Genomic DNA, 23,546 nt, shown 5'->3' on the forward strand with positions numbered 1-23,546 from the left:
AGGAGGTTGCAGCAATTATTTAAAACCTACTAAATAACACACCTTGTATGGACCCTGAGTTTGGCCAATGAGCTGTGTCAAAAGGGGCAAAAATATTTCATTTTTCTCAGAACATTATTGCCAGCCCAAATTCAGATGTACACTTAACACAGTTTCCAGTACATTTATTTAAAGAGCATAGCAGACAATCTGTGAGAAATATGAAATATATCCATGAAAAATTACTGTGTTAGAGCAGGAAAACATGGCCTCACCACGTGTTTCTAAGGAGACCAAAGAAGTGAAGTAACACCCCAAGTCCCTGCACAGAACAGAACTAATTATTTGTATTTATAATATTTCATGCACTGTGTTCTCTAAGATATTTTTTTTTGTCTGCACAAGAAAGTCCTTCTTTTTATTTGTGACTCACAAAAGTCTGGAAGGAGCCCAGGGATGGACTCCAGATTTACATCCTTCTGGAGACCTCACCAGTGCCATCAGGAAGTGTCCAAATCACTAAAAGCTGCCAGGAACCGGGAGGATGTGCCAGGAAAGGAGGGACTGGGGCTTATCTCCCCCAGCATATGTTGCTGACCACTGCCAGACTGGGCTTTCTGGGCCTCTGCTCAATTCTTTTACCTTCATAGAGAAAACCAGCAGAGAAAAAGCAGAAAAAGGGACCAGATTCTAAAGAGTTTTGAGTGGCACAAATCAAGGGCAGCCTCGGTGCCCTCAACAGAATAAACCAACAACTGCAACCATGCAAACATGACAATCTCCAAGACCTTAAAAAATCTTTAAAGAGGGAACAAATGTTATCTTGGCAAAGCCTGCTCCCCTCCCAGTCCCCCAGTGACACATTACAAGCACTCCTGCATTCAGAAGGATTGGATTTGCTCACCCATGGCCAGAGTTCACACTCCAGCATCAAAGGATTGGGTCTAAAGCCTGAATTTTTCTGCCTGTATTCCTGCCTTTTTGAAGCCAAGCTATTTGGGATATGTCAAAATTCCTACAGACCTGCTTCTCCTACACATTAAAATTGCTTTGAAATACTGTCCTTACTTATTGGCTGGGAAAACTGAACAGGAAAAAAAATAGAGATTCTGACCTTAATTTTCCTTGGAGACAATTTTTTACCCTCAGTGTTTAGGCCAAGCAGACAAAACAAAATACAATAAAGACATGTCCTTTAACAGAGAATTATGGGAATTATGGTTTGGGTTGGAAGGGACCTCAAAGCCCACCCAGTGCCACCCCTGCCATGGGCAGGGACACCTCCCACTGTCCCAGGCTGCTCCCAGCCCCAATGTCCAGCCTGGCCTTGGGCACTGCCAGGGATCCAGGGGCAGCCCCAGCTGCTCTGGGCACCCTGTGCCAGGGCCTGCCCACCCTCACAAGGAACAATTCCTTCCCAACCTCCCATCCATCCCTGCCCTCTGGCACTGGGAAGCCATTCCCTGTGTCCTGTCCCTCCATGCCTTGTCCCCAGTCCCTCTCCAGCTCTCCTGGAGCCCCTTTAGGCCCTGCAAGGGGCTCTGAGCTCTCCCTGGAGCCTTCTCCTCTCCCAGCCTGGCTCCACAGGAGAACCTGGCTTCCTGCTTTTCTTCCAGAAGCAAAGTGTGGCCCTTCTCGAAGTCACACTCCAAAGCAGCCTGATCCCAACCCCTCGTGGCAGGGAACTGGGACTGTTTTCCATCCATTCTTGTGCCTCCTCCTGCACTCAGCCTGCTGAAAAGCACTAATGAGCCATTGCCTCGTCACACTCTGCTCCAACAGCAGCCCTGCATTCCCCAGCTCTCACCCTTCCAAGCCTTCCCACCGCAGCTGGAATTAATAAAAAAATACATTTCAACAGCACTTGTAGCATGAATAGGGGCTGTTTGAACTGCAGCCTACCTAAAACTGCAGGAAACTATTCCCCCTTTGCATTTTCAAAGCTCTTCAAAGTGGTCTTTAAAGTGCCACTAAATACACTTCAGGAGATGAAAACACCTCCTTTCCATGAGGAGTGCTAACATTCCCCTCTCCAGCCCCCCAGCTCTTCCAGCTGCCTGCAGTTTTCCATCATCTCCCATCAGCCTCACTATGGCAGCAGACCACGAAGTTTCTGTTTAGGGGCTGAAGTAGCCTATGGAGCAGGAGCAGCAAAAGACTGAAAATTCAGATTTCGTGAGCATCACCAGCAATTTCAACCCACCCAGAGCAAGGCCAGAGCTGTCATGGGCTAAAGAAAAACCACAAGGACTTGGGGAAGAAAAATGATTCTTTATCTGTGATTAAGTAAAGGATTTGGCTGGTAATAAAATGAAAGCAGAAATCTTTTAGGAGCATGTGCTACTGCAGCCCTGCTGCTCCCAGCACTGAGAACAGACACATTACCACCATTATTGATTTTTAATCTGGGGAGTCTGTTTGATTAGACAATTATCCTGCAGACCTTGCCCTGTGTTGAGCATTTGTCCAGACCTGTCACCTCCCTCTAACTGGGTGATGCTCTGTGAGGCTGAAAAGTGGCTTGAACCCAGCAACCAAACTGATCCCACAAATCCCCTACAAAAGGAATCTTCAGAGAGTCGCAACAAGCACGAGAACAAAAAACAACAGGAGAAACAACTGCTCGGTTCCTGCTCTTGCAAATGCCTGCTATGATGGGAAATAATCCCAACTTTAAAGTTCTGTGAGAAATATGCAAGAGAAGAATCCTCAGAATACTGGTTGCAGAAAGGAAAATCCTTTAAAGACACAGAAATCACAAATCCTGGTAGTTTTTATTGCTGCTGGAGTGTCAAACTATTTCAGTACCAAAGAGGGATGTTGGAGTAGTTTGTGGGAGGGAAAAAAGCAAAATAAAGCAAACCCCCAAGCTCCCCCCAAAACATGGACACTCTGGATGTGGCTGATTTCCTACATCCTGACTTTGGACAGTGCAAATCCATTCCCTGGGACTGATTTCCAGGAAGATGTTTGCTCCCACTCATTTATTTTAATTCAATGGGAAACTCATTTCATACTTAATGCTTGTTTCACGAGTAAAATCATGTTTGGTATTTCAAAGAGAACCATTTTTAGCTCCAGCAATGTGTTCCTGACAGCCAGACCCCTTCAAATCCTCCTGGATTTGTGTTTTACTGATCCATTCAGGAAGGGTAGAATCCAAATGCTTGAGCCAGCAGCTTTCCTGCATTGAAACCTCCTTCTGGATACCCAAATCAAACGTTTTTCTGCTTCTTAATAACTGATTTATTAGCAAGTGACTGCTATGTTTTTATTAATACATTTTAAAATGTCTCACATGAAACATCAACCAGCTTAGATGGTATTTTTACTCATCATTAAGATTTTGCAGGGTCCTAATATTCTGTATGAATTCCATACATGATGTTTTAGCTGTTTTTTCTCCATAAAATCTCTGTTATTTTATATTTCACTGCAAATTTTCAACCTGGGATAGTGGAAGGTGTCCCTGCCCAGGGCAGGGGGGGGAAATGGATGAGCTTTAAGGTCCCTCCCAACCCAAACCATTCCAGAATTCTGTGATAATTAGTTGTGATGGGCTGATGCAACATGCCAATTTAGGGAAGCAAATTCAGGTTTTGAGAAGATCCAGGAGGCCAAAAATACATGCAGGCCCTCCAGAAATACAGAACACATTGAATAATCTTAAAAAACCAAAATAAAATAGAGACTGCAAAAACCACTCTTTTAAGATAAGAACAAGGCAATTCTGCATGGAGTTAAAGGGGGGCAAAGCTGAAAATGAAAGTGTTTGTTTGCCATGTTCATGAACAAATCCTGAACTCACTGTTTGCAGGAACCTCTGGAGTAAACAGAGGGGAAAAGAGAACTCGAGCCAAGGGCAGTTTTTGTATCAGCATAAATAATACAACTGTTTGATGTTATGATGCTAACTCACTTATTTCAGTGTGAGAGATCATCTGGTGAGATTTTATGTCCACTGCTTCTTATTATTTCTACAAAGACAGAAGATGTCTTTGCTGGAGCTCTTTGACAGCATTGTTATAAAAATAAACCAATTTGATATTAATATATAAGATATTCTTATATTACTACAATATAAGAATAGATAACAGTGCACATCCTCAGCACCAGGGGTTGGTAACTCGGTGGATGGGATCTCACATCTGCTGTTTTCACTGGTACTGAAGGACCAGTGAAGTTCCCCCACCATGCCCACCACTGTGACCTGCTGCTGCTTTCCATGTGTCCCCACACTCAGCACAAGGCAGATGGGGATTGCTGTGCCAGCCTGGGGGCTCCAAACCATGCCTGAACAGCACAACCTCAAACGTGTTCCCAGGGTCTTAAAAGACCTCTGAGCCAGGGCTGTGAGCGCAAGGAAAAAGAGATCTCAGAGATACCAATATAAATAACCCTTCTGTGGTGAGTTATTCTCTGCACAGAGCTCCCAGGATATCATTTCAAGTGCTGTCACTGCTCTCACCCTTTGCAAGAGCATTCTGTGCTTCCTGAGACACAATCAAGGGTGGATCATTGGAGAGTCTCCTGTTTAGTGACTCTGAGAGAAAAGGGCCTGGCCTGGCCTGCTTTTGAGTCCTGTTCTGAGAGCCAGAAGTCCTTCCTGGTCCTGCACTCAAAATGAGACCAATTCTTTGAATTTTACCCTGAGAGCCTTGTCCCTAATGTTCTACCTAAGATGGACAATTAACAGCAGGATTGTATCCCACAACCTTCATCACTTTCCTCTTTTCCTTCATGTGCCCTCCCTGTCAGCTGCCTGGTGCTGCCAGCAGGGTTCCAGACTCCTTGGAATGACAGTCCCTCCTTCTGACTGCACAACACCCACCTTTTATTCAGGCCTGTTGAGTTTTTTCACAGTAACAACCACAACTTTGGTGCTTTTAAAAACATCTTTTTCTGCATTTTTTTTCCTTGGATTTTTGCTAGAAAGGATAAAAACTTCTCTTACCCAGAGTTTCCTTCTGTAGCTCACGGCACCGGCTCTGGAGCTCGTTCACCTGCTGAAGGGAAGTTTGGAGCTGTTGAGTTTTCAGCTCGACTGTGTCAGCCACCCCAGTGAGGTGTTTGACCTTCTCCTGGAGACACTCGTTCTCCCGCTGGGATTTTGCCAATCTTTGGTTCAATTTGGGTATTTCTGAGGAGGCAAAACAAATCCGTGTAGACTGTTGTTATTTTATGTTAATAATGAAAAAGCAATACAACAGAACATGAAAGCTTTTAACTGGCATTCACAGGCCAACAAAAGTAAGTGGGGCTAAATTGTTCTGATTTAGAAAGCTGGATTTGAGGATGGATGTGATATTCCTGGTGTGGCACTAGTCTGAAGTGGGATATGTTGGATGAGGGATACACAGCCCGTGGAAGAAAGGCTCCACTCCTGCATCCATACAGGTGCCCTGTGTATTTGGAGTACTACAGCAAACAGAACAAGGAATACTCCAGAAAAGAAGCCTTGAAATGTGTGCATCCCTCTGATGCTGAAGATGCCTGCAGGGACATGTGCTGCCATTCCCTTCAGCCAGAAGCAGACAGGGAATGAGCCCAGGAAGAGGGGAATCCTCAGGACACACAAACCTTCAACTGACACTTCAATCCACTGGTCCCACAAAGAGTGAATATCAGGGAGGGATGCTCTGGTCACACTCATCTCCAGCAGGCAGGAGCCCTTTGGGGCCCAGGGCCCCCAGCTCCCTGCTGGTGCTGTCTCAGTGGGTTCGTGCCACTCCAGGCACAGCTGCCCCCACAGTCCTTCCAGTGGGAACAAAGCAATCATTGAAAATTCCCTGCTCATGTCCCACCGGGCAGCTGCTGTGTCAGACAGCTCCAGGATTCCTGAGCTGCTCCATGCACACAGGTTTCACTGGAGCTGTGGATTTGCACCAGAACTCACAGGGACAGAGGGAGGTGGGAGATGCACATCCCCCACCCTGCCCTTAAGGCCCTTCTCCAAGGAAGGAAAGCATGACATCAGTTCACCTCCTTCTTTACTGCCTGATAACCCTGACCAAACCGATCCCCAGAGGTTAATTTGGCCAACAGTGGGGTCTTTGGGGTGTCCTGTGCATGGCCGGGAGCTGGACTTGATGCTTGTGGATCCCCTCCAACTCGGGATATTCTGTGATTTTGTGATTCTATGAAACAGCAGCTCACCCACTCATCCACACTGAACAACTACAAGGAAGGGAACATGTCTAAAGGCCTGTAAAGCTGTAGAAGTGGGCACAGGGCCAGTGGGGAAGCTCTGGATGTTGCAGTCTGTAATTGCACCACTGCACACTCTCTTGAGTGAAACCAATCTCAGCTGAGGCACAGCACAAGTGGCATTCAAGGATCAGTCTGAGTTTCAGCCTGAGGCCGGGCACGACCTCTCCTGAACAAGCCCTCGGTTGTGCCTTGCTCCCAGCTCCCCTTGCCCTGAAGGCTGCCCTTGTTGGAGCAGGAAGCAGGCTGGGGGCCAAGGGAATGATCCCCACCCAGGGGCTGCTCCGTGCCCCCTCCAGGCCCAGAGACCCCTCAGATAAGGAAGGCTGTATCTGGCAAAGTTTGTTCTTACTCAGAAATGGCAGGGGGGAGTAGTTGCTGATGTTGGGTGTGGGCCAAGGGAAGGGGTGCAGCCTGTCCAGTTTGGGAGGCAGCACTGCAGGACACTCCAGCAGCTCCCAGCAGGATGCTGGACCATCACCCTGGAGTACCCTATTTTCTCTTGCTCAAAATGGTTGCAAGGTGCTTTACCTGTCAGAGCTTCTTTGCTCATGGCTTTTATCTGCAGAGAAATTTCTTCCTTCATGGCAGCAAAGTTCTCCAGGTTGGTGGAGATGACCTCTTTAATACTGTCTAATTCACTTCTAATGAAAGGGAACAGTGAGACAGCCTTGTTCAGAGTGGAGCAGTGGTGTTCTAAGGTATTTCTGCAAGAGAGAAAAAATACCAGATGCATATTTATAAATTATTTTATAAATAAAACTTGGGAATTAGACAAAGCTTGACAACTCCTTTCCCATTCTCTGATAATTTCTACCGCATTGGGTTACAATAATTTAGTGTTTGAAAGGTGCTGTGTATTGAATGTATGTATAACAAGTTTCACCACCTAAATGTTTAGAGCTTTTATGCATAAATGAAGAAAAGTGGACAGGCAATTGTATAATCATTTTTCATTGAGAAATCAGAGTAATCATGTTTAAATGCCCATGTTTCTGGTGAATCTTTTATAAACAATATATATGTAAGAAATAGAGTATTTCCAACATCAGCATTTCTTTTTGGGTTCTCACCTGAGGACCTGTGACTGCTTGTAGGCAGCTTCCTTCTCCTCCTGGAAATACTGCAGATCAGCTTTCACAGTTTTCATCTCCTCCTGCTTGGTTTTAAGTTCCACCGTTAGGGTTTTTATCCTATAGATGTAAATACAATAATCAGAATTGTTTGCACCAATAATCAGCCTCCAACTTTGGTTTCAGCTTTTCCAGTCCTCTCCCTGGGCTCAGGGCAGGACCCAGCCCCGTGCTGGCCTCAGGCACAGCAAACACCTCCAGAACCACCCCCCCACGGTGTTCTTCGCCTCTAACATTTACCTTGGGAACTTTTCATTACAGCACCCGTTTGTTTTTCAGGCACAGCTCCCACAGTGTAAATAAACACAGTTTAAACACTGCTCTTTCAACAGTTCAGCACTTACTGCCATAATTGTCAGGAAATGAATGGAACTACACAGGAATAAAAGAGCTGAATCCAATTCCCTTCCTGTGGTACATGTGAGGGAAGAATCCCACACAGCACATCAGCCCCAGCTGTTTTCTGTAGATAACCATCCTAAAGCAGCCTTCCAGCCCCAAAAATACAACTCCAGTGACAAGCAACTGTTTAAACCAGCCCCTGCTTAAGCTTTCAACACTTACTGTTCACGCAGAGAAAATGATCCATTTGTCTACTGGTGACTCATTGCCACAAGTAAATAAATAATATTTGAATAGACAAGTATTTTACAAAACCAAAGGCTCACAGAAGCTCTACATCAGCCTTAGCTTCAATTTTAAACAGCAGAAATTGATTTCTGATGAGATTGATTTATACTAAAAATGTATATAAAAATTAAACCAAACTATGACAGTGCATTAGTTACTGTTATCACATAGATCAGCATCAAAATGCACATTTAAAAAAATATTAGTCTGGTTAAGAAACCTGGGTCTGCAGAGCTCTGACAAAATCAGAGCTGAACATCTGGGGATTAAAAAGCAAGTTTTGGGGGCTCAATTGTGATCACTGGAACAAAAAAAAAAATTAAGACATTTCTGGCATTACACTTTTAGGAAATTTTACCCATTGCTACCTGCAAATTTCCAGGAGGTGGAGGGCAGGAGGGGAGAAAATAAAATCTGTTGGATTGTGGTTGAGAGCAGAAGTGTTGCCACTCACAAGAAAATGTCCATCCCCTTAACAGCTACAGGAATTCAAATCTGTGTTCGCAGATGAGGAAAAAAGCAGTGATTTATCACTGACCAATAACAAATCCAGACTCTGGGAGTCAGGGAAAGCCAGATGCTCATTTTCCATTCTTGTTTTAGAATGGGCAGTATTTGAAGATCTTTTGGCTTAAAAAGAAACTGGTAAATAAGGAGAGATACATTTTCTTCCTCTTTCCATTCCAGAGCTGACATTAAAGGGATGTTTTCAGCATGTCCTGGTCAGTCACACACAAAAGAACTGGTGGAAAAGGCAAGAAAGTTGCACTTCACTGTCACCATCAGAAGGAAGGGAAATAAACACGTTATTTTGGGGCTTTTTAGCCGAAAGGAAAAGTTCAATGGATCATTAAGGGCTGGCATTTAGAGAATGGTGGGAACACAGCGATCTCATCCCGTCCTACAGTTCACAGCCCATCCCTACATCCAGCACGTGTTCCTGGGCAATACAGGAGGAACGGTGGGAGGTGGGTTAGGACATGTTCACTCCCAGTGCTGACAGAAGAACAGCACGAGGAAATCCAGCAGGAGCTGCAAACACCCTCATTGTCCCAAAGCAATGAGGAGCCATTCCCGTGTTGTTTCACACCACAAGAAATAATCACAAGAAATAACCCTTGCACTCCATGGCACAGGACTCCCAGTGGGATGGAGGAGCACTGGCAGCAAGGACAGGATGCACTGAGGAGCCTGGAACACACTGTCCAAATAAAGCTCCACCACAGTATTTTCACTTCCATGAAACTTTGGGAGCTGCCCAGAGCCAGGAGCTGCTCATTTTCATTTCACAGCCAGGAGCTGCTCATTTTCAGTTCAGAAAGTGATGAAGTCACCACCCCGGCAGTGCCCAAGATATGTGTGGATGTGGCACTTGAGGACATCTCTGGCATTTACACCTACTTTCCATTTCCTATACTGGACGTGGCAAGAGCTTTGCTAATTAAATTAATAATAATTCAATTAAGTATCACGACTGAAGTGATTTTAACACAGAATCAGGTTGATCAGCTGAGTGCAATCAGTGTAGTTAATTCTCCTTCTCCTGCCAGGATCCCAAAGGAGAGGTAACTAAGGATGGGTAAACTCCCAGGTGGCTTTCAAGGTTAACCACAGGTACAAATAGGATTACTTGAACCTAGAGGGAGCAGAAAACCGAAACAGTCTGCAACTGATAAGAGAGATTCAGTCCCTTTGTCTGGCAGAGATAAAAGTAAGAAAAAGGCATGTTTGGCTTCTGGGAGCAGTGATTTGTCAGCCTGGCCAGACCCAGGATGTTGAATAGTTTATGCCAAAGCACAAAGTAGTCAGAGAGGCCCAGGACAGCAAGGAGGAGATAAGAAATATTCAGGCAAGTTACTTAACAAGGCACAATGGTTGATTTATGGCTGGAACTGAAGCCTACTGCAAGTATTCCACTTGATTTCAGCAGCTTTTAAATCAAGTGGAGCCTTGGGGGGAAAAGTGCAGAGATAAAAATTTTATTAACTGTTCCAACTTTACTACAAAAGTCGGCTCAATGAAAATTTAAAGTTTAGCTCTGGCAAATGATCCTCAACAAGAAGAATGTGCTGTCAGTGCATTTGCTCACACGCTGGATTCTGCCACCAGAGCTGCCACCCAGGGTCATTAGAGGGACAAGGAGCAAACACTCTTTAAAAATAGATATTAAACCACAGAAAATATTAAATATTGGGAAGGAGAGGGTGGAAGGTGTTAAATTTTAATGAAAAAGATATTGCAAGAAACATTATGAGTAATTTACAAGATAAATGCTTTTTGTTCACTTTTGTAGGAACTTGTGCTCTAAAATGAATCTTTTATTAGTAATATTAGCAAGCAAAAGCCTAACTAAATCTATTAACAAAGTAAATGTTTAGCAGTATTTGAATGATTCTCCAAAAAAAAGCAGGTTTCCAAAGCATTTCAGTCCAATCTCAAGAGCACCTTCAGCTCTAGATCACTTGGCGTGAGTCAGCCACACAAGGAACACCCCTCCTGGGGATCCCAAAAATCAAACTGAGCTGATAATTAAAATTAGAAACTCATTCTTACAAAAAACTTCTGGCAGTTTGAGCCAGATGAGCAAGAAATTACCCAGAAGTTTCTGGCCTCGATCCATCAGTAGCAAACTTGAGCAAATGGCATTTTTCTCAAGTATCTTTTACTCGTTAATGATAAACATCAACTGTTTATAGTCCTACTGTAATCAGTTACTGGACTATAACAATAGATTCCAAAATATGAGGATGGAAAAGGACACAAACCCTGTAGGTATGAGCTGAAAGAACACACTCAAAGGTTCTAATGGTGCCCTGAAAATTCAAACGTGGCTCTGAGAGCTGTTGTTCATTACTGGAGCTCTTAAGGTACAAAACTGCCCCTTTAACTGGGGCCTTCCCAGCTGTAAGGATTTGAAACCTCCTCTTCCTGAAGCAAAATGCCCCAAGCAGTACCCAAACCATTCCTCATTGCTTTAGCATTCTGTACCAGCCCGCAGGGAGTGAACCCTGAGCTTCCCAGGGAACACTGGGAATTCTTTACCAGGTTACTGGGAGAGAGAAACCCCAAATTTCAGAGCTGTGGAACTCCCAGTCCTGTGGCATTTCATTTGGAATGTTACAGTTTTATTACAAGATGATAAGATGAAATATTTATCATTTCCCTTTGAGAGTGTGTGCAGGGGAAATCCCTCTGAGTACCTTCTGGCCCTTCCTTCACCTTCAATATGTTGATTGCTTCTAAACTACTCAGGAATTCTAAACCTGCTTCCAAAGGATACTATAAAGATGATTTAAATCAAGTATTACAGTGTATATGGGCCATCTGAGAAAAGAAAGACAAATGTTATTTGTATTTTAAGCTGCTTTGGGCTGAAATTCCCTACCACACACAGGAGAGGATCACCAGAGGAGATGATGTGCTCTGACCTTTCTGTTTTGGATTCGCTCTCAGCTCGACAGCGCTCAAGGTCATGGTGAAGAGCCTGCAATTCTGCCTGAAGCCTTTGCTCCCGTTCTAGACTTCCTTTATAAACTTTAATCTCCTTCTCCATTGCTTTTACTTTGTCTTCCATCACCTTAAACTCGTGGAGTGTCAGGTAGCTGACTCCGCAGTATTTGCACACTGTCTGCTCCCGGGGCATCTACAAAGAGAGAAAATGCTTCAGATTGTCTGTAAGAAACAAGTCCAACTAAAAAAAACCCTCAGTGACACTACAAAATAATAATAAATCCAAACAATTTAAACCATTTACTGCCTTGGAACATTTAAGATCAGATGATGTTGTTGCTTTAACAAATAAAGACAAAAATCCACATTAGCAAAATGAACCCCGGCTATAGCAGCACCTTCCCCTACTGGCAACTTCTCAAGATACATCAACTCTGGCAATTTGATATGTGGGAACTCCCACTGAAATGCTAAAGTACTTCTGAGTTAGGTTTGATGTATTCATTGAAAATGAAATGCTGTGTTTTATCAAGTTATTTCATTAATGAATCTGAATTGCCTGTGCCAGAAAAATGTTATTTCTGTGGGTTTCTGACAACCCATATCCAAGTGAAGCAGGCAAGTCGAGGGAGAGTGAGTAAGGTGATGTAATCCAGCAATCTCTACAGAAATAATTAATGACTGATGCTGATGTGGGGTCCATGGCACTGGGGTGCTGTGGAACATGTCACCCCTTCACCAAGTATGAAGGACTCAGGACAGATTAAAAAACACAGAGCATTTAACAGAGATCCAATAGACAGGCCATTTATTAAATTGGGAAACAGACTTTTCCAAGTGATCCAATTATTAACCTTGAAGCAGGGAACACGCAAGCACCTGCTCAAACAGTTTAAGTCCAATTAAGGAACTGTGTTTTACAGAACAAGAAAAAAAAAAGACATTTTGAGACACTGTGGTAAAAAGAAAGAAATCCTACTCAGAGGAAAGAAAAGAGCTTTCAAAATTTGTAAATTAAAGACTCATACAACAACCTTTAGCACTTTAAATATATATTGATATAAATGGTGTTTCAGAATGCCCTGGACAAGCTTTATTTCCCCATTTCTTAGTGTTGCCCCAGTTGAAAACCCCCCTGGTTACAGTTGCTCTGAAGGAGCTGAAAATGCAAGTTTATTTTTCCTGGCAACTGCAGTCTGTGCTTGGAAACCTGAAACTGTTGTTCAGGATAAGTACCCAGAAGTTCCAAAGCACTGAAATGACTGCATTGAAAAAGGACAAAATGAGCTGTGCAGGGAGCACAGGAGGGGTTCTTATCACAGAGAGGACACAGTGCTCTGTGCAGCACAGCCACTGCTGCTGCTCACACAAACAGCTCAGAACTTTCACTGGCTTCTCCAATCAAAAACAAGATAGAATCATCAGGGGCCTGAACTGAAAATGGTTTGTGCAAGTACCAAAACTTCTTCGTTTTCAAAGTCAGTTTTGTTACTGAATTTCAAAATAAATGAAGTCATAGAACAATAAATACTCTCTCTCTGGGCTCAGTTGGAAGTGGGTCCTGCTCTCCTTCCCATCCATTCCTCAGGAGAAAAGAACATCTGGGGGGATTTCAGATCAGGTTGGATTCTTACAGTATTTGCTATGAAGTCAAAAAATCACAGAATAGGAAATTCTGTCTAAATCAGGACCTTGCTCTGCACATTAACAACTACCCTGCAAGCACTGCAATAAGTGTACAGATTGAATAGCTTCCAAATATCCATCTTAATGTATGGAACAGTTCCCTGCCACCAGGAATGGTTTCAGCACACGTTGAGTGATGCCAACCATGATTAATTTAAACCCAGCACATCTATCCAATGTACCTGGAAAATCAACAGGGTCCAGCTGAAAGTGAATAGGGCAAGGGAGGCACTGACCTGACCTCCCACCCTAAATCTAAGGTTCCTCTCTCACGGAATCACAGAAGGGTTTGGGTTGAAGGGACATCAAACCCCATCCAGTCCCACCCCTGCCATGGGCAGGGACACCTTCCACTGTCCCAGGCTGCTCCAAGCCCCAATGTCCAACCTGGCCTTGGGCACTGCCAGGGATCCAGGGGCAGCCACAGCTGCTCTGGGCACCCTGTGCCAGGGCCTGCCCACCCTCACAGGGAAGAATTCCTGCCCAATCTCCCATCCAGCCCTGCCCTCTGGCAGCCTTATGAATAAATGGTCTTTCCAGGAGAAAAGCCCCATTAGACCTCCTCGTCTCTTAGACACCAACGTTGCCCAACCATTACACAAAAGTCTGCAGGAAACAAACTGTCATCAGTTCTTATGCTTACAAATTACCTTTTCTGGAACAATGACATTGCTGAGTAACCACTAAGGATGTGTATTAAATACAAGTTCATGGTTTCACATTCCGTATTTCACCGTTTCCATTTGATAAAAAAACTGTTGTCATCTTAACTTCAAAGCAGAAAAATATCAGGGGAAAAAGAGTTTGGAAGGAACAGAAAAGGAAACTCGCAGAGCTCTGAGTAGAAAGGGGACTTGCATGTCCTGAGCACTGAGGAGAAGCAGTGAACAGAACAAATCAATAAGGAATTAAAAAACCAATTTTGCTGAGAACAAAATGCTTGAACTGGGAAGATATTTATCCATAAGGCTTTGAGCTACAGTTGTGATGCACAGATGCTGTAAAGCATCTGGGGGAGCAGTTTCCACTCTGCAGCTGGTTTTGGAAGAAAATATTATCCCCTGGTTACAAAGATTTCTTTAGCTACCAAGGCAAGGGGAGGGCTGAGCCAAGAGGGATAATCACTCGAATTACATCTGTCTGACTCAGTTCCATCTGTAGAGCATAAGTTATAAGGGAAAAAAGAAAAAAAATGGTGGTCTGGACCATTTTTAGCCTTTTGAATGATGAGACAGGAATTTGTACCATTTGAACTTGACCAAATAACTCCAGGGTGTGTCAGCTCGTGCACCACTACCCTTCTCCTCTGGAATTTCACATTCCACCCGCAAACATCCCACAATGGAGAGACTAATTCCTGTTAAAAAAGAATGAGCTCCTCTCTCATTTGGCAGGGCTTTGGTAGTGCAGCATCCAGAGCATGGATCACTCCTCACAGAACCCTAAAATTGTTCAGGTTGGAAAAGCCCTCCCAGACCACCAAGTGCCACCATCCCACAGCCCCAAGTGCCAATCCACAGGGCTGTTCAATCCCTCCAGGGATGGGGACCCCACCACTGCCCTGGGCAGCTGTGCCAGGGCTGAACAGCCCCGTCCATTGGGAAATTCCTCACAACACCCAGTGCTCCTCGGTCCACAGCTCCCTTCGTGGATCTGTCAGGACTGAGATTGCTTCAGCAAGGACTGATCAACTAACAAAAAACTCTGTCCAAATTAAACTTGTAGCTGAATACATAAAAGTCAAGGAAAAAAAAAAAAAAGAATCCTTATGCTGCAGCTGGGTGGTCTTAAATTATTTCTGTATGTTGACTTATTCTACCTTACTACCCAATTTTACTTTCTTTTTTGTTTCACTCCTCTCCCACATTATTTTCATGTCTCTCATCCTGTCTGTCCCTCTTCTGACACACCAGTCAATCCCTCTTGCGCAAAAAGAAATCATGACTCAAACCACACCATTGATTTTCGAGGAAGAAAGGGGAGTCTCTTGCTGAATATGCAAAATGAGGAGCTACCAGATTGAAATTTATATTTGCCTTAGTCAAAGGAAGATTTTAAGTCTCAGTAGAAACTTCACTTCTTTTAAAAGAAACAAAGTGTATTATGAGCCAAGTTTTCAGTCAGCATCTACCCCAAAGCAATACAGATGGTACTGCTGAGCCATGCTGTTCACATCATTATTTGCTCCCTGCCCATAAAATCACAGTTGCAAAATAAAAATCCCTGTGCTTGCCTTGAATACATGAACAGTGGAGAACCAGGCTGGGAGTAAACCCAGAACGTTGCTTCATTCAAAACACGCCATGGGACAATCCCTGTGTCAGGACAGGAAATAGCACTGGGAGCTCAGGTAGCTGAACCCATTGCTGCCCGGGAGGAATGCTGAGCAATGACTCACAACAGCCTGGGCTGCTCTGCTCACACTCACACTCACACTCACACTCACACTCACACAGCCTGCAAACACCAGCACAGGGCCAGCAGCCCTTCCTGAGCTCCCGAGCTTCCTTGGGACGTGTCACAGCACGCTCCAGCTTAGAACTCAACCCGAGTGCTGCCACAAAGCATCTCATGACAAAACACACCAGATGCAGGATAATTTAGCCCATTGTTAACCAGACCTTTGCCTGACTAACTCTCTGCATCCGTAGGTGGGACTGTCAGGAAGCCCCTCCTGGCTGCAACCCCACGCTGCTGCGTGGGATGTGAGGACATTCCAGTTCCAAGCAGCACACTTGGACACTGGTTGCAGAAAGGGTGGAAAACCTTGAGTGTAGCGAATACAACGCTGGTTTTGTCAGAAAACCTTGGATATGGAGAATACAGTGCTGGTCTAATGAGAAAAGCTTGACTGTACTGCCTAGAGAGGGTGTGGAGTCTCCCTTACTGGAGAGAATCTGAACCATCTGGATACAATCCCTGGAAGTGCCCAAGGCCAGGCTGGACGGGGCTTGGAGCCACCTGGGATAGTGGAAGGTGTCCTGCCCATGAGACTTTAGGGTGCCTTCCAACCTAAACCACTCCAGGATTTTCTCACATTCCCAGAGCTCTCCACAGCCCCTCAGAACACTCCCACAGCTGGAGCCTGACACCCCAACACCACCCAAACATTCCAAATTCTACAGCCAAGTGCTGAAAACCTCAGTGGGCACTGGAGCAGCTTGGGGACATCATCTCCAGGAGAATTCAGAAGGTAGGTGCCAACAGGATGCTGAAAAGGGCTCTGCCATTCTACCATGCATATCTGGAGGGCACAAACTGGAATTTCTGCTTTTAAATCCCTGCTGGTAGCAATGCTGCACATCCCAAACAGAGAACTGTGCTGTTCACTCCAGCCCAGCCTGTCCTGGTGGACGGGACAGGCTCGTGGGCTCCCAAACACAGCTGGAACTGTGTGTTCCAGAACGTTTTACAAAAAACCCCAAGCCCAGGTTCAAAGACAGCAAGAAAAGCGATGGCTGACGTGCTGTGCTCATAAAGAGCCCATACTGTGCCCCATCTATAGCACACGTGGGAGAGGTGCTGAGTAGCCACTTGCTACTTGTGGTGTACACGATGCTCTGGGGACACCACAGGACGTTCTGTCCTGATGGGGAACAGCCTCAAAGTTCCTGCCTGGTGTGAGCTCTTCAGCTCCTGGGGTGAGAGAACTCTTAATCTGTAAGGGTATCTTGGCCCTATTAGTTTTATGATTTATGGTAACAAAGCTTATTTTTCTGCCAAATAAAATATGAAATTAAATATAACTTTGCTGCTGGGAGGACTTGGGTCATTCTGTTGCTGTTCTGTTTCCTGTTTCAGGGAGATCTTCAGTGCAGAGCTGCATCTTCCCTTCTACTTCCCCCCACTTCCACAGAACTTTAATAAGCTCACAGGCACAAAAAAAAGAGATTCATCTACCACTGGCAACAAACAACTACCAAGGTGAAATATAAAAGTCTTGAGGAAAAATTAAACCAAAATAAAACATTAACCAAGCAACAAAACCAGAAGTCCCCAAAAATATACATCCATGACATAGGAGTCAAGGAAACACTAACTCCTTCTGTACCCTGCTGGGATCTGTGACACCTCTCAGGCTGACTTTGATTGCAGAAACTCTACACAAATACATTAAAAATACATCAAAAATAGTCATTAAAAGCCAGTGATTTTGATCTAACAATTAGTTTCCAAGAAGTATGCAACTATAAATACAAAAGAATACTATGAACTTTAATAACGGACGTGGATGTTTTATTTACCTGTTGGTTTTGGTTTTTTCCTTTAGCACCCATCTTGCAATGAATCTGTTGTGAAACGGGTGTGAGAGCAGAAGGAATGAGAGAGAGAAGAAAGCAGGGACATGTAAAAGTTTTTACACAATTCTCTGAGGCAAATTTGATCAGAACATGAAGAACCAATGTCCCTTCCCATCCATCATTCCCTTAACAAAATGCCAAGAAATCTCCTTCCCTCTAGACTAAAACTTCCTTTAAAATAAAGCCTTGATAAGCAGCTGGTGAAGCTCCACGGAGAGGAACAAAGAGAGCTCTGCACCCTGCCCTGTGAGGCAGCTCCTGGCTCCCCTGCGAGCACCACAACCCAGCCTCCGGCATCCATCCCAAACCAGTGCCTGGCACGGGAATATCCCTCACTCTGGGCTGCAGTCACAGTGCCTGACATGCTCCCTGCACACACACGTGTCCCCTTGGCCTGCAAACCCATCTTGGGAGCACGTGCTCCGTCTGGCAGAGCAAACCACAGCTGGCACAAGTTCGGCTGTGTCAGGAGCGAGCTGAAAGAGAGATTCCAAAAGAGAGGCGATTAAATCTGAGCAGCAGAGAATGGGAAGGGACTGAGAACATGTGCACAGGAAAGACAGGAGATACAAGGACAGGAAATTGTGAGAATGACTTGTAGTATCTTGTAACGATGCTGCAGCTACAACACGAGTCAGCTGAGGAGGAGATGAGCAACAGCACAGGATGTGTAAAAAGCCGACACTTTCTCATCCCAAATCCTGGGCTGTCGTTGCCTTGGAGCTCACACGTGTCACATGGAGGATGGGACAGCAGCAGAAGTCTATCCATGTACATCTCTGGAAATTCTGTGCCTTCTGCACCAGATTTTTTATTAAACATGTACCCAGGAAGGATCTCCAGAGATTGCCGGCCCCATCCTCTACTCCGAGGGAAAAGATGATCCTACAGTCCCACTGGGAGAATTCCACAACTCCCTGGGTGAGCTGCTCCAGAGTTTCAGAGCATTCAACCAAAGCACATCTAGAAAGGTGAGGAAAAGACTCATTTTCACCTGGAAAGGAACCACCATCTCCCTCCACCTGTGAGCAGGTACTGTGCCCTCAAGTATTTTCCAGAATGAGCAAACCCAGCTCTATTATCCTCTCTAAGAAACAAGATTTTTAAGCTCCTTACTATTTTTGCTCTTTTGTAAATTCCCATCAGTCACAGTATTATTTTTAAAGCCTGCAGCTCAGAACTGAAACCTCAGCAGCCCTGAACAGCAGGACAACGAAGACCCAAGTTTCACATGCAATTCCTATTACAATTATTGATCTATTAAAACTACTAATACATTAACAGACTCCTTCTGTGTAACATCCCTTTGTTAATACTATTCTGCTTATGGCCTGATTACAGACCTCACTGTTAGGTTTGACAAGTGCCAAGGAGGTTGTTGTGGATTTTCTATCAATGCATTGGATTCATTTTAAATGCCTTATTTTTCCTAAGAATATGGAGTTTAATGCTGTTCCCAGAGTGCTCACACCCCTCCCTGACTGGCACCAGTGTATTCCTTATTGTAATCCAAGATCCTGGCTCCATTATAACCATCAGACACTGACACTGCTGCTGGCAGAATGAATGTCACTGCCTTTCTGTGCCTGGCCTGGCTGCTGCTCCCTCCTTGTGCCAGCATATGCCTAGCACATGGATCAGGAGCTGGCTGGGGAACAGATCCAAACATGAAACAGGTTCAAGTGCCACCAAACTGCAGCATTAAGTCACTAAAGGAAATATTAAGCAGTAACCAGCTCCAGGAGAATTCCCTCATCCAACAGTTTGGTACAACTGTTTCTCTGAGAAGCTTACACTGATTTTTGCTCACCACCTTACCCCGTTGGGCCTAAAAAACTAACTGCTAAATAAAAACTTACTGGGATCCTTCCTGCTACCAAAACAGCTGCTCACGAGTCCGAAAGCGTCGCAGCTTCTTCCCTTTCTCTTTCTTAAGTGTAAGTATTCTTTTTCCCTTTCTTTGTCTGTCTTACCCATCCTTGAATTCTCAGAAATTGTCTGAACAGTTTCCTGGACTAGTTCAGGGAGAATTTCTCCAGGCTGAGTACACAAAGCCTTTAAATGACTTGTCAATTATGAGCTGCAGACAGGGGAATGAGGACAGCTGGCTGTTGTACTGCCAGAGTGAAAACCTGATAGTGTTACAAAAAGTGACTGGTGTTCCACTTGAGTGGAGCCTCCTCCTAAACTGAGCCATATAAACAGCAGCACTGTTACACTGGCAATAATCTGTCTCCCAAACAAAAGAACACACAAAGATACGAGGGAAGAAGATGACGGGGAATATTCCATGCCTCTGTGTGTTGATACGCCTCTGGAACGTGTCATGCTCTGCAGTCCTTCCAGACTCCCGGCAGCAAAACATGTCAGAACAGGGGAAATCTGAGACTCACCTGCAGTGACAACACGGCACAGGGCGAGGTGTTCTCCAAGACTCACCTGCAGTGACAACACCGGCACAGACTCAGGTGCTCCTCTGCAGGGCTCCTATAGAATTACTGTAATTACACCGCACAAAGAGCGAGGAAACCCAACACCCGACCTCACCCAGGACCAAAACGTACAGATAATGGACCGGTGCTCACAGGCCTGCGCAGCATCTCTGAACCGCTGCAGGAGCTGCTCTCCGAATGTTGGGGTTTGCCATTTCCACAGCTCGTACCTTGCGGATCTCCTCGGGCAGCGCGTGGACGGGGCCGCGCCGCTCCATGGCCTCCCGCAGGCTCGGCGGCGGGGTCCGGGAGCGGAGGGGTCCGGGAGCGGAGGGGTCCGGGAGCGGCCGGGGCTCGGGGCTCAGAGCCCGCCGGGGTCCCGGGAGGGGGGACCCGTCAGGGGCGGGGGGGGGCGCGGCGGCCGCCGCCATTTTGTGGCCGCGGCGTCCGCCGTCACCGCGGCAACGGCGCGTGCGCGTCCCGGGGCTGAGGCCAGGGGGGCCAGGGGGGCGAGGGCGTGTTCAGTTCGCCCCAAAGGCCTCCCTGGCCCCCCTCGTTCAGTTCGCCCCAAAGGCCTCCCTGGCCCCCCTCGTTCAGTTCGCCCCAAAGGCCTCCTTGGCCCCCCTCGTTCAGTTCGCCCCAAAGGCCTCCCTGGCCCCCCGCGTTCAGTTCGCCCCAAAGGCCTCCCTGGCCCCCCGCGTTCAGTTCGCCCCAAAGGCCTCCCTGGCCCCCCGCGTTCAGTTCGCCCCAAAGGCCTCCCTGGCCCCCCGCGTTCAGTTCGCCCCAAAGGCCTCCTTGGCCCCCCGCGTTCAGTTCGCCCCAAAGGCCTCCCTGGCCCCCCGCGTTCAGTTCGCCCCAAAGGCCTCCTTGGCCCCCCGCGTTCAGTTCGCCCCAAAGGCCTCCTTGGCCCCCCGCGTTCAGTTCGCCCCAAAGGCCTCCTTGGCCCCCCCGTGTTCAGTTCGCCCCAAAGGCCTCCCTGGCCCCCGCGTTCAGTTCGCCCCAAAGGCCTCCCTGGCCCCCCCGCGTTCAGTTCGCCCCAAAGGCCTCCCTGGCCCCCCAAAGTCAGCCCCGCAATGCCAAAGCCCCCCTGGCTCCCCAAAGCCACTTCTGACACCCCGAAGCCGGCCCCGACGCACGAAAGCCAAACTTTGACACCCCAAATTCTGCCCTGACACCCCAAAGCCCCCCGGTACCCCAAAGCCAAACCCTGACACCTCAAAGGCAAACTCTGACATCCCATTTCCGGCCCTGGCACCCCAAAACTGTCCCCCCCAGCACCCCAAATTCATCCCTGCCACCCCAAATTTGGCCCTGCCTCCCTGAAGCTACCCCTGACATTCCAAAGCCACCCTCATGTCCCGAATTTGGCCCTGACATCCCAAACCCGTCCCTGACACCCCAAATTCTGTGCTGACACCCCAAAACCACCCCTGCCCCCCCAAGCCAGCCCTCCCAGACAGCCCAAATTTAACCCTGACACCCCAAACCTGGATCTGAGATCCCTAATTCAGCCCTTCCAGCCCAAATTCGGCTCTTAACACCCCAAAGCCACCCCTGCCACCCCCAATTAGTCCCTACCACCCCAAATCTGGCCCTGCCAGCTGGGTCATCTGCGTGTCACACCCGAGGCACGAGCTCAACCTCGGGATGAACCGTCCGCGCGCCGCCAGCTCCCGGTGAGATCCACTGGAGCGCACACACAGCCACGAAAAAAAATAAACCGGGGAAGGATGGCAGCGAGATTGGGGAGTTCCAGCGGGATTAATTCCACATTCTGCCCTTCTTTCCATCGCCGGTGGGTTCCTGTTTCTTCCAAAACCCAGTCGCTGTTCGGACTCGGCTTTATGGCACAGCATGGACCATCTGCCCAAAGCAATTCCTATATCCCCACAGCAATTCCTATATTCCCACAGCAATTCCTATATCCCCAAAGCAATTCCCACACCCACAAAAAGCAATTCCCTGCAGCCTTATCTAAAACAATACACCCCCAAAACCATAATTTAGGGACACACACACACAAAACTGGGAACAGGCCATGGCAAAAAGACAAGGTGACCTTAATTTAACTTATGCACGACTCATCTCTGAGGTGAAGCATCAGTAAGGTTGAGAGCGGAATAGGGGGATTGGATTGAAGGATCCAATTAGTAGTGAATTTTAGGGGATAGAAATGAAGGGTTTATTGGGAAAAAAAGGAAAATTGCATCAGTAAGGGGGGCTGGATTGAAGAAAATAGTGAATTTTAGGGGGAAATGGAAGAAAATTGCAGGAGTAGAGAAGCTGGATTGAAGAAAATAGTGGCTTACGTGAAAAAAGGGAAAATTTGCTTGAATAGGGGGGTTGAATAGTGAATTTTACTGGAAAAAAAAAATTACATGACTACAGGGTTGCATTGAAAACAGTGGATTTGAGGGGAAGAAGACTGCATGAGTAGAGGGGTTGAAGAGAATACTGAATTTTCAAGGGGGGGGAGGAGGGAAGGAAAATGTTCTTGGGGGGAAAAGAGGAAATTGCATTAATTCGGAGTTGGATTATAGAAAATAGTGAGTTTTATTGGGGTGGGGGGGGGATAAGTGAGGAGGTGCTGTCTCAACAGAGGGATGCAAAGCCGGGGGGACGACGGAGGGCACCGGGCGCCCGTTCGGGCGCCCGGTGCCCTCCGTCGTCCCCCCGGCTTTGCACGGCGATGCCACGCGTGTCACCGCGGGTCCCTCGCGTGTGGCCACCGTGCCCCGTCCCCCGTTGCGTGCCGAGCTCCGAGCCGCGCTAATCCCGCCTTGGCAATCGCCTCACGCCCCCGCCTCCATTTTAACCTCTTCGTGCTTCCACGCCAGGCGCGGGCGAAGCGGGAAACGCGTTGCGTGTGAAGGGCGGCTCGCCCCCCGCGGGGGTCATTAATTAAGATCTGCATTAATAGGAGCCGGCGAGGGCCCGCCTTGGCTGCGAGCGGGGTCTAGGAGAGGGGTCTGGCCGCGCCGTGCCGGCAGCTGTTCCCGCCGTGCGTGATGGCGGCGGGCGGGGGGGCGGCGGCGGGCGGCGGCTCTCACGCGATGGCAGGGCTGACGTGCCGGGCCAGGGTGTCGTGAGGCGCGGCCGTGAGCTCAGCTTGGATCACCGCGGGCGGCGAGCGGGAGGGAGCGCGGGGTAGGGCGGGGGGGTGAAGGCAGGCGGCAGCACGCAGCGAGGGATGGGGGAACGGAGCTTGCCGCAGCTCGGCTCCCCGCGGTTGTGCCCGCTGAGGAGGGGCTCAAGGGGGCTTGGCCAGAGGGACTTGAAGGAGTCCAGTCTTGGGGATCCTGTGGTTGGGGGGGGGGCTGAGGGGAGCTTGTCCCAGAGGGTTCTGAGGGGGTCAAGTCCTGGGGATCCTGTTCTTGGAGGGGGCTGAGGAGAGCCTGTCCTGAAGGAGCAGGTGAGGGGATCTAGTGCTGGGGGAAATGGAGGCGATCCTGTGCTTGGGGACCTGAAGGGAGATTGGACAAAGGGGAGCCTCTGGATGAGAAGATTCAGTCCGGGGGGGGGCTGAGGGGAGACTATCGTAGGGGAAATAAAGGAGATCCTGTCCTTAGGGTCTGAGGGGAGACTATCGTAGGGGAAATAAAGGAGATCCTGTCCTTAGGGTCTGAGGGGAGACTATCATAGGGGAAATAAAGGAGATCCTGTCCTTGGGGTCTGAGGGGAGACTATCATAGGGGAAATAAAGGAGATCCTGTTCTTGGGGTCTGAGG

General features: G+C 47.3%; 1 protein-coding gene across 5 annotated transcripts in view; it reads right to left on the reverse strand.

The window, feature by feature from the left end:
- The window catches only part of LEKR1 (leucine, glutamate and lysine rich 1), a 36,333-nt gene extending 16,125 nt beyond the window's left edge, over positions 1 to 20,208 (reverse strand). For 3 of the 5 annotated variants that reach the window (XM_069024678.1, XM_069024675.1, XM_069024679.1), the window contains exons 1-5: positions 20,049 to 20,208; positions 11,378 to 11,592; positions 7,260 to 7,379; positions 6,718 to 6,893; positions 4,934 to 5,119 (exon numbers count right to left, since the gene is read on the reverse strand). In XM_069024678.1, coding sequence (XP_068880779.1) covers positions 4,934 to 5,119; positions 6,718 to 6,893; positions 7,260 to 7,379; positions 11,378 to 11,592; positions 20,049 to 20,096 — 745 coding nt within the window. In that variant the 5' untranslated portion in view covers positions 20,097 to 20,208. Of the gene's footprint in view, positions 1 to 4,933; positions 5,120 to 6,717; positions 6,894 to 7,259; positions 7,380 to 11,377; positions 11,593 to 17,329; positions 18,249 to 19,950; positions 20,004 to 20,048 lie in introns of those variants that run through there. The other 2 variants (XM_069024676.1, XM_069024677.1) reach the window with 2 other exon arrangements.
- Between the last annotated feature and the right edge of the window lie 3,338 nt (positions 20,209 to 23,546).

This window comes from Aphelocoma coerulescens, chromosome 9, assembly GCF_041296385.1.
Source record: "Aphelocoma coerulescens isolate FSJ_1873_10779 chromosome 9, UR_Acoe_1.0, whole genome shotgun sequence".
NCBI classification, from domain to species: Eukaryota; Metazoa; Chordata; class Aves; order Passeriformes; family Corvidae; genus Aphelocoma; species Aphelocoma coerulescens.